Source organism: Triticum dicoccoides, chromosome 4A (genome assembly GCF_002162155.2).
Source record: "Triticum dicoccoides isolate Atlit2015 ecotype Zavitan chromosome 4A, WEW_v2.0, whole genome shotgun sequence".
Taxonomy (NCBI): domain Eukaryota; kingdom Viridiplantae; phylum Streptophyta; class Magnoliopsida; order Poales; family Poaceae; genus Triticum; species Triticum dicoccoides.
The window spans coordinates 624,766,331-624,776,497 of NC_041386.1; the positions used below are offsets into that span (position 1 = coordinate 624,766,331).

Below are 10,167 nucleotides of genomic sequence, written 5' to 3' on the forward strand. Positions count from 1 at the left end.
AAAGGCGTCACCTTCACAGTTCTTCAGAGTCTCAGCCTCAGTTTGTATCTTTCCTCCTTTCTTTCGGTTCACATGCTCGCCATCACCTCCTCCTCCTCAACTATTTTTCTACTCCATGCCAATAATGTTGAGTGCCAGAAAAAGAAAAGTTTGGAGGGTAGAAGGGGAGGAGCAGCCGCCCCCTGCCCTCCACTCACTCCCACTCTCCCTCCCTCACTCGTCAGTCACCATTACCTACTGGCCGGCCGGCCCGGTGACCGTCGCCCCCCTCCGCCGCCCCGAAACCAGCGGTTCGTGCAGGGAGAAGAATCGCGGGAACCGTGGAACCGCTGAGGGGCTGCGGCTTGATCTGCTCCAGAATTTTCGGCCTTCGATCTCCCCGGCAGGTTTGGTTTCAGGTAATGGTTCTTGGATTCTCTGATCCCGCCGGAGAAAAAGTTCATCTTTATTGCCCGCGCCGGCCCGGTTTGCGGCTGGTTCGACCCAATTGTCTCGGAGGATCTTGGTCCAATTTCCTGAGGGATTTGTCCCTCACGATTTGGAGAGAGTCGCTGGTTTTTTTATTCAGTGGATCTTCTAGGTCTCTGGGTGGGTACAAATTCGGCTGATGTTTTTTTTTCAGGAGATGTGTGCTCTGACTGAAGAACAATTTATTATTTCCTGACGATTATTTTCTGGGGGGTTTATCCATTCCGAGTTAATCTTGACTGAAATTTGTTGTGGGCAGCTGTTGTTGAAGCAGGTGGTGGAGGGAGCTGCATTGGCAGTAGGCTGATCCTTCTGCTGGCAAGGAGATGAGCCCTCTGCTGTTTGCAGACGCTGACCTTGGTGATCTCCATTAATTCCTCACCAATCAGCTGGGAGATGGCGTATTCTGGGCAGAGGCATGCCGGTGCCGCCGGGAGCTCGTCGCGGCAGGGGAATGGCTTGAAGGGGCAGGCCAGCTCAGTCGAGTTCCTGGGAAGGGGGATGGTGGGGATGCAGCTCAGAGATGCAAAGCCAGATGATGCTGATGATGAAAGGGTAGGTTGATTGGTCACTATTCCTGTTTGATTGACTCGTTACTCAACTAATTGTACTGTTTGAGGTAGAATGAGCAATTTATCAGTAATCACTGTATTTAGTCTACGATGAAATGGCACTGCGTGATTCTGCTCTGCCGCAGATTTGCGGTGTGTTCTAGAACCTGGGAATGCAGTTTTATGCTCTGGCTTTGCTCTGTTATGCCTCATGTATATCCACAGCAAGCCTAAGGATAATTGTTGATCAACTCTGCAACTTGTTTTACTGGATAAAGTGACTCAATTCTACATTTTCAGGATAATGAGCCAGATGTGGTTGCAGATTCTGGTTCTGAAGCTGGTCAAATAATTGCAACCACAATCCGTGGTCGAAATGGTCTGCCTAAACAGGTAAAGGTGATGCTACATTCATCTTGACAATCTATAATGTTTGGCTGTCAAAGCACAATTTGCTGATATGGTGGTTAATGAAACAGTCCGTCAGTTACATTGCTGAACATGTGGTTGGAACTGGTTCTTTTGGGGTTGTATTTCAGGTAAACTTCTGGCATTTGCGTTGTCTAAACTGGTCTATGCTCAACTGATTGTCAATGGCATATAACCTCTTATTGTCAACTCTTCAGGCGAAATGTCGAGAAACAGGAGAAGTCGTTGCCATCAAAAAGGTTCTTCAAGATAAGCGTTACAAAAACAGGGAATTGCAAATTATGCATATGCTTGACCATCCGAACATTGTTGGTCTTAAGCATTACTTCTTCTCAACCACTGAAAGGAATGAGCTTTATCTTAATCTTGTCCTTGAGTTCGTTCCAGAGACAGTAAACCGGATGGCAAGACAGTACAACAGAATGAATCAAAGAGTGCCCCTCATTTATGTCAAACTATACACTTATCAGGTCTGACCTGACCTGGCAGTTAATTTTCTGAACGATGCTATGCTTTGCACAATTGTCCTCCATCTTTATTTGTTTTTACAAAAAATATTTTAAAGTTAATCGTTGCACTAGTTATGCTGTGATGTGGAACTCGTGGTATATGATATGTTCCCTAATTAGTTGCAGCACATTTTTGTCCTCATGCCTGCTTGAAACTTATGTTCCAATACTTGAGTACTGTATTGGGACCTATCTACAAGTTTCAGATTAGTTATTCACATTGATGGCTTGACTAACAACCCAAAATAAATTCTGAGACATCCAAACGTACAACCGAACCAGCCTGTCAGTTCTACAGTCTTTGAATTTATGTTCTACAACTTTCTTCTTGTATGTTTACTTAATCAGAAGGCGCTATTTTCTTTGTATATATCAGTATATCACACAGGCGAGTAGATGCCATACGTTTTTTTTCTGAGATAATTATGTGCACATTTTTGTAGTAGTGTGAACATTATCTCTACTAGGGACTCCAATAGACCATCTACTGTATAACCGATGAATCACACATTAGTGCATCCTTGTTATTTACTTGCTTCTTCTTACTACAGATAAAAGTTTAGTTAATGAGTTCTGTCATATATCTGTAATCTGTAATCTGTTTGCTCTTTGTAGTTGCTCAAGTCAGAATATAATGTCCCGGCCATGCAACAGAATTGTTCCTTCAGTTGTCTTTTGATATTGAGTATTAGCTTTACAAGTCGTCTAATTATTGTTCCTGTAATCTCATAACTTTGCAGATATGTCGAGCACTTGCTTATATACACAACTGTGTTGGCATCTGCCACCGTGATATCAAACCACAGAACGTTCTCGTGAGATTTTAACCTCCCTTTCTATGCTTATTGCTTAATATGTTGTGCTATACATATCTTTCCTCACCCTCTGAATTGTTTGGCCAGTTGAGCTTTCTTTACATCAGGAAGAACAATTACTAAACAAATTTGAAGAACCACTAATACATTTTTACTAACCCAGTGAACTTTCCACTGTAGGTTAACCCACATACACACCAGCTTAAAATATGTGATTTTGGCAGTGCAAAGGTCTTGGTAAGTTATCTTCTATATTAGGTTTTGAAATTTAAATGCACGAGTCCTGCTGATTTTGAAAAGAGCATGCTAAACTTTCTTGATAATAAGAATAAAAAAGGTGTGCAGTTATGCCAGTAACCTACCAAGACATGGTGATTTCTATTTTTTTTGATGTAATGTTTTGAATATATGCAGGTCAAGGGAGAGCCATATATCTCCTACATATGCTCAAGATACTACCGAGCACCAGAACTCATATTTGGTGCAACTGAATATACTACGGCCATTGATTTGTGGTCCACAGGCTGTGTCATGGCAAAGCTGCTTCTTGGACAGGTTTTGTTCACGCATATAGTCATTTCATTTTACTCTGTAGCTGCTTCTCATAATATTCATCCATGCAGCCTCTTTTTCCTGGGGAAAGTGGAGTTGATCAGCTGGTTGAGATTATCAAGGTGAAAACTTATATGACATCTTAAACTGGTCTGTCCTGAGACCTGTATTCTTTACAATGACATGTTCAGTCATAGTGCCTTGCAGGTCTTGGGTACTCCAACAAGGGAAGAGATCAAGTGCATGAATCCAAACTACACGGAGTTCAAGTTCCCACAAATTAAGGCTCACCCATGGCACAAGGTAATTTGCATATTATGTCTGCCATGCTTGATTAGTGGCTGTTGTGCAGCAGCTGTTCGATTTGGTGCATACTTTTGGAAACAATGACTGTCGTGCTGTTAAATAGTGAGAAATAATAATTAACATAGAAGTCATTTTCATGTCATCTATATGCTCAGGCGCAAAATTAAATCAACATATTTTCTCATGGTTCCTCTGTTACCTCAAAAATTTCTTTTTATTCAGGTTTTTCAGAAAAAGCTTCCACCTGAAGCAATGGACCTTGTCAGCAGGTTTCTCCAATACTCGCCAGATCTTCGGTGCACTGCTGTAAGGCCACACGATCATTTTCTTATGTTGCCTTCCAAATTGCAGATTGATAGACTATGAGCTCATTTATGTTCTAACCATGGAACCGTTCTTCAGATGGAAGCCTGCATGCACCCGTTCTTTGATGAGTTGAGAGATCCAAACACCCGTCTACCTAACGGCCGCCCTCTACCTCCCCTCTTCAACTTCAGATCTCAAGGTAGTGTAACTGTATCTAAATAGCAGTAGCAGCAGTCAAACCTTCACACTCAGTGATTCGCTTCCTGCGAATCTTGGTTGCTATAGGCTTTGCCTTATTGCTGCATTTGTCATGCTTTCTCCAGCACCTTTGGTGTGTCGGTAGTTACATTTACCTTCAGTCTTCCTAGTTCAGAAATGCACCTATCTGCATCTAGTAAACTGCTGCCAGCTGAATCAGCCCATTTTATGTGCCATTCGCAGAGCTAAACGGTATACCTCCAGAAGTCGTCGAGCGCCTGGTTCCGGAGCACGCGAGAAGGCAGAACCTGTTCATGGCGCTCCGCACCTAGTTTTCGCGTGCCCTCCGCGTGTTTTTCGCGTTGTTTGGGGTCTGGTCTCTGGAGGGAAGCTGTAGCTTTGTGTGGGTGCAAGCGCTGGAGTAGTAGAGTTGCCCCAGGGTGCATGTGAGGTTTGGAGGCTTTCATGGTTGGTGTGTATAGATGATTTGAGGCTTCTGAAAGTTTCTTGCTTTGGAGCTCGTGTGCAGTTACAGTGCTTGGATGAGTTGATTATGCAATCAAAATCGTTCAGAAATATTTGCCCTCCTTATTTTCCATAGTTACGACTTACTACCAATGCCTTAAGGCTATATTAGTTGACTCTTCACGGAAGGAAATGTGTGTTGGTAGTTGAGCACATCATGCATAAGAACTGAGACCCTTTTTTTTTTACTTTTTCTTTTGAGATGGCCAGAACTGAAGCTCTGGTGGTAAAAGGTGCACTTCAGTTTTTTTTTTGGGGGAGAAGTAAAATAAGAGGTCGAAGTGCAGTAGCCTCTTGACGAGTTGGGCCATCTAGAGATTTGGGTAAGAATACCCACATGGCAAGCCTCAGGTAACTCTGTCCACTTTCTTTGCTCTTTTTGTTGTTTCCTTTTCTTTTTAAACATTATTTTACCTTCCTTTTTATTATAATTATGGGTTTATTTTTTATTTTTTATTTCTTATTTCACTTTACTCACTATTTCTTTTGCTTCAGATGGGAATTTTTTATTTTAAATCTCGTTTTTTATTTCTTTTCATCTTATTTTTATTACTACTTTATCAATTCAAATTTATTTCTTTTTTGGTGGAAAAAATACATTATTGTTTATGCGATACATGAACACTTTTGTTTTGGAAAATGTGATTTTTTTCAACAACTCTATTATATATTCTTGTTCAAATAGATTATTAAAAAAATGTTCAAGTACTCTATTTTATTAAAAAAAAATTACTAAAGGATGACAGTGGGAGATGACACATCTTGATGGAAGTGCAAAAAAGACTATCTATGGCGTGCCAAAAACAGCCTTGCTGGCGTGGGCACCCGACGCCAATAATATGGTGCCATTGTTAAAAAATAGTGGTGGCGTTGGAGCTTACATGAGCACTATATTGGACGGTAATGGCATGCCACGTGGCCAACGCCAACAGTAATATTCATCAGTAGTGACATTTCATGTTGTTGTGATGCCAGTAATTTGATATTTTCAGATTTGAAATAAAGGCTGTACAACGGCGATCGCAACCAAAATGACAGTATAATCCTGTTTAAGAACAGTAAATAAATTAACTTTAAATAGACCGAATAACAACATTTAAGTTCAGCAATGCACTTATTGATATAGTTCAACAAAGTAGGCAAAGTAACACATGAATGTACAAGTTTAAATAAATAGAGGTAATAATTACATGAGATCTTCCATGCATGACAACTAGCTAACTAGACTTTTCGGCAAACGAAGTCAAGGTCATAGTACGGAGTAAGTGAACCATCGTCGCTGCCAGCAGGCCTATAGTAGACCATTATCTTGTCACGATCGTAGTCGAGATAGAACATGGCTCTCTCCTCAGCTTCCAGCTCGCAAGCAGTTGCAAAGGCTTTCCAACCAGGGCAACCAAAATAGGTGCGGCTTGCCTCGTTGATGACAAGACAATTGAATTGTTGGGTCGTCAATATCTTTATGAGGGTGCACTGGAATGTGATGGTGGCATCTACTGGAACTCAAAACTTCTCTAAGAAGTCACGCCTTGCCCGGCAAGGGATGACCTAAGCAAATTGAAATAAAAAAACGAGCTAGTTAGACAATTTTGGGCACAACCGTATAAATCGCATATGAAACTTAATCAGTACATGTTCAACTTAAATATACTGTCCTAGTGAGGAAGTCATTCAACAGATCTATGAAGAACTTCTTATCCCCTTGGCATCTCACTAAACCACTGGTCTCACATGGGGCATCCATTTACTGTTTTATCAAGTTGAAAAAAATAAGCATACATAACAGATGCATAGATATAATGCAACATAAGCGTTGCCTCTAGGACGACCGTGGGCACTACCCCTAGCCCCCCTCCTCCATTATCTCCTCTTTGCTTGATGTCCCTAGAGGTGACCGTCAGGTAAGCCCATGTGCCGCCGGTGAAAGGGGTGGCGGGAATCTCGCGTCCTATGGGCATGACGTGGCTTCCTGGAGGGGCTGTACCTGGCGGCGCTGCGGTGACAACATGGGGACGCCAGGCATGGATGTGGTGTGATCTACTCCCTCCATTCCAGAATATAAGGTGTATTGATTTCCGTGCAAGTCAACCATTTGAAAGTTTGACCAAGATTATAGAATAAAAGCGAAACTACTTTTAATGATAGTTCAAATTATGTAAATTCGTATTATGAATATCGATATATTTTTCTAGAAACTCAGTCAAACAAGCACTCATTTGACTTAAAAAAAATAAATACACCTTATATAAAGAAACGGGGGGAGTACGACGCAAGGGCCCCGGAACAGTGGTTCCACTCAAAGCGGCGGCGGGCCCTCCGTCGGAAATGATGGGCCAGGAGGCGGCGTTATGCTCCTTAGGGCATCTCCACTAAGGCCCCCAAGAAGCCCCCCCAGGCGCTTTTTTGAACGCCGACGAGTAAAAAACGCCCCAGTCAGGGCCCCAAGACGTCGTTTTGCGCCGGATTTAGCAAAAGTTAGCGTCGGCACGCTCACCCCGCACCCAGCCCACCGGGGGCAGCTGGGGACGCCGGCATTAGCTTTTTGCAGGCGCTGCCCCACTTGCCAGCCTCTCTCTCTCCCCCTTTCTCTTCTCCAGGCCCACCCACGTGCAACACACTCCCTCTCTCCTCTCCACGCCCACACTCCCTCTCTCCCCGATTCTACTCTCCATGTACTACGGGCGGGCGAGGCAGGAGCTCGCCGTGCGCGGCCGGGGCGGGCACTGGCCGGGGCAGGCGCTGGCCGGAGCTGGCGAGGCGGGGCCGTGGCCGGAGCAAGCAAGGCCGGGACGGGCGAGGCCGGAGCAGGCAAGGCCGGGGCGGCCACGGGCGCGCGCGGCCACGGGAGTTCCTGCCCCGCCCAAGAAGCACCCGCCGACGAGGAAGAGCCGAACGAGGAGGAGGGTGGCGTCGATGTCTTCGTGCCCCCGACGGCCATGGCGGAGGAGGAAGGACGGGGCGCGCGACGGAGCTCGCGGGGAGGACGCCACGTCTCCGCTCGTCCGAGACCTCGCGGGACACCGTGGTGCGCGTGCCGGCGCTGTACCTCACCATCGCCCTGTCCGGCTCCAGCAGCGGCGCCGAGTCCGGCCCCTTCCGCTCGCCGCCTCGCCCGGCCAGCCTCCCGCACGCCGGCTGGTCGGCTCGCGCCGGCTCCACCTCCCGCGGCTTCCTCCGTGCCCGCCTTGCTCCCTGCCTGCTCGCCCCGTCCGGCTTGGGCGCATGTTCCGGTGAGTCGGCCGCTCCTCCTAGCGTCGCTGGCCGCGGCGGGGGCACTGGGCGTCGGTGCTCTTCCTCATGGCCGCCTTCCCGAGCTCGCTGACCACCCCTCTCGCTTGATTTCGTGCCGTAACCGTCGTCCCCGCGAGCACCGAGCGCTGCCGTCCGCCATGGCCGATGCTCTGCTTGATGCCGAGCTCATCCCGCCATGCACAGCTGCCCGTCGTGCTCCGGGTGCTCTACTAACGCTGCCTCGTTGCTCCGTTGGGTCGCTAGCTACCCGCAACACGGCCGCCGCTCTGCCCGTCGCTGCCGTCGCTACACCCTACGTCGGCGGCTGCAACGACCACTGCTGGACGCGCCGCACTGCGGGCGTTCCAGCGAACAAACCCCCGCGACCAGCCGTGGCCGGAAACGGCCGGCCGGTGATCGCATCTCGCGTAGTTCCCGCGCTTGGCGCTGCTCCGACGGCTCGTTGCTGCCTGGGGGGCCAAACGACTGAAAGAAATTTCAGCCCCAGGCTTAAAATCTCGCCGGCAGCCCCCCAAGCGGCGAAAAAAACGCCTCCTGGGGGTGCCAACGGCTGGAGATGCCCTTATGGATTTGGGTCACGAGATTTGCCGGTCCTTGATGCAGTTGTACATATTTACGGATTTGAGTACATGATTGTCTATGGAAATATTCAAATGTGTATAAGTCCATATGTGCATGCGATGTGTCTGCAATTTACTCCTCTTAGAACATCTGTGACTTCTCTACTAAAATATCTGAGCCACACCATCTTATCTCCTGGTGTATACCAGTTCAAAGCAACCGATATAGAATTCCTAAGTAGCTTTCTACGTGCTAGAGCAGTCAATATCAATGACGCTATTTGTAGCAAGAAAGGTTAACTATGATTGTCAGGTTGAGCAAGACACTAATGTAGCTGTTCTTTGTCCAGATATACAGCGCATGCAAAAGTAACTGGCCAACTAACTTACGTGCACGTCTTTATTTCCACAGCATGGCATATAGCTGGAAGGAGCATCGATGTGGATTTTTTTTTTTGAAACGCAGTCCCTTAGGACCCGATTCATTAAATAAGCTCGAAGAGAATTGCCCGGTTAATAAACGGAAAACCGGGTGAAAACCGTCACAACTAGCCCGCAGAAACAAGGCACACAGGGCGACCTGGCAACCCACACAAGAACGCACACACGCCGCCGAGGGGAAGCGTTGAGGCTTGCGTCGGCCGATGCCAAACAGTCAACCACACGCGCCGGCGACCAGGCAGCTTCGACTCCGTCGACGAGCATTGCAGGAGAAAAGCTTTGGGCTTGCGCCGAGCCAGCGCCAGAGCGGCGACTCCTCGAACACGCCGGAAGAGACCGACTACCAAGAACCATCAGCAAACCTGACTCCGCCCGAAGCCGCCATCGTTGCCACAAACAGGAAGCCGCGCAACATCCGCATTGCCAGACGGGCACCTGCCGACCACAATGCCGCGAGCGTCCATCCCATGAAGCACGCAACCAGGATCCGAAGCTCTTCAATGCGACGCCCCAAAGAGGGAAGCGACGATGTCGACGCCGTCACCCGACCCAACCGGGCCTTAGGCTTTCACCCGAAGAGCAAGATCCGAGGGTGTAAGAGGATGCCGGACTCCACAACGACGCCTCCAAGGAGGTTAAACGACGTCCATAGACGCCGACACCGCCGGCCGGCAAGACCTGCCAAGCTTTCGCCCGGAGTATCCCCAACACCACCAACACCCTCACGCACTGCACCTTCGCTGACCCGCCCATCTCTCGCAGTGCCACCGCGCCAGTAGCACCAGAGAGCCACCAAGCACTTCACCTCCCCACCGGTCAAGAAGACGCAGACGGGCCAGATCCGACCGACCTGGCATCCCACCAACACAGCGCCGAACAGGAGCCACCCGAGGCCAGCACGCCACTGGCCCGACCAGGGACGCGCCCCACAAGGCAGGTGAGGGGGCCGAGCCCGCCCCGACCGCGCGGAGAGGAGCAGCTGACCGAAGACTAGCCGCCCGTCCACGACGCAGCCCGCGACCGCCACCCGCGAGAGCCGCTGCCAGGGAGCCGTCCCGTCAGAGAAGAAGCCCGGAGGTCCACCGGCGACGCAGCCGAAGCCCTCGAGCGGATCCAACTCTCGACGCAGAAAGGGGATCGAGCCTCCCCACCCCGAGATCCCGCGGCCTGGCGAGAGGAAGTCGACCCCGCCCGCCGCCGTCCGCCGCCCGGGCTTAGCCCGGCGGCCTCCTCCGGCGACGGCGAGGGGGGTGGG

General features: G+C 48.7%; 1 protein-coding gene across 4 annotated transcripts; it reads left to right on the forward strand.

Moving 5' to 3' along the window:
* Nucleotides 1-144: 144 nt before the first annotated feature.
* On the forward strand, nucleotides 145-4,725 carry LOC119287466 (shaggy-related protein kinase kappa-like). Of its 4 annotated transcripts, none has more exons than XM_037567017.1 (13): nucleotides 145-398; nucleotides 728-1,023; nucleotides 1,320-1,418; nucleotides 1,499-1,558; nucleotides 1,646-1,918; nucleotides 2,698-2,772; nucleotides 2,953-3,009; nucleotides 3,187-3,327; nucleotides 3,396-3,446; nucleotides 3,532-3,627; nucleotides 3,853-3,936; nucleotides 4,033-4,135; nucleotides 4,378-4,725. In XM_037567017.1, the coding sequence occupies exons 2-13, from the start codon at nucleotides 865-867 to the stop codon at nucleotides 4,464-4,466; spliced, it is 1,287 nt and encodes a 428-aa protein (XP_037422914.1). In that variant the 5' UTR covers nucleotides 145-398; nucleotides 728-864; the 3' UTR covers nucleotides 4,467-4,725. The 4 variants fall into 4 exon arrangements, with proteins under 4 accessions (XP_037422914.1, XP_037422915.1, XP_037422917.1 ...); XM_037567018.1 differs by having other exon boundaries at nucleotides 147-398; nucleotides 1,320-1,412; XM_037567020.1 differs by lacking the exons at nucleotides 145-398; nucleotides 728-1,023; nucleotides 1,320-1,418; nucleotides 1,499-1,558 and having other exon boundaries at nucleotides 1,745-1,918; nucleotides 3,516-3,627.
* Nucleotides 4,726-10,167: the final 5,442 nt, after the last annotated feature.

Excerpts from the sequence above, each read along its gene's own strand:
- LOC119287466 (XM_037567017.1), top strand. The coding sequence starts at position 865 with ATGGCGTATTCTGGGCAGAGGCATGCCGGTGCCGCCGGGAGCTCGTCG. Across the intron at positions 1,419-1,498 it reads GTCTGCCTAAACAGGTAAAG|TCCGTCAGTTACATTGCTGA; the intron begins GTGATGCTACAT and ends TTAATGAAACAG. Across the intron at positions 1,559-1,645 it reads CTTTTGGGGTTGTATTTCAG|GCGAAATGTCGAGAAACAGG; the intron begins GTAAACTTCTGG and ends TCAACTCTTCAG.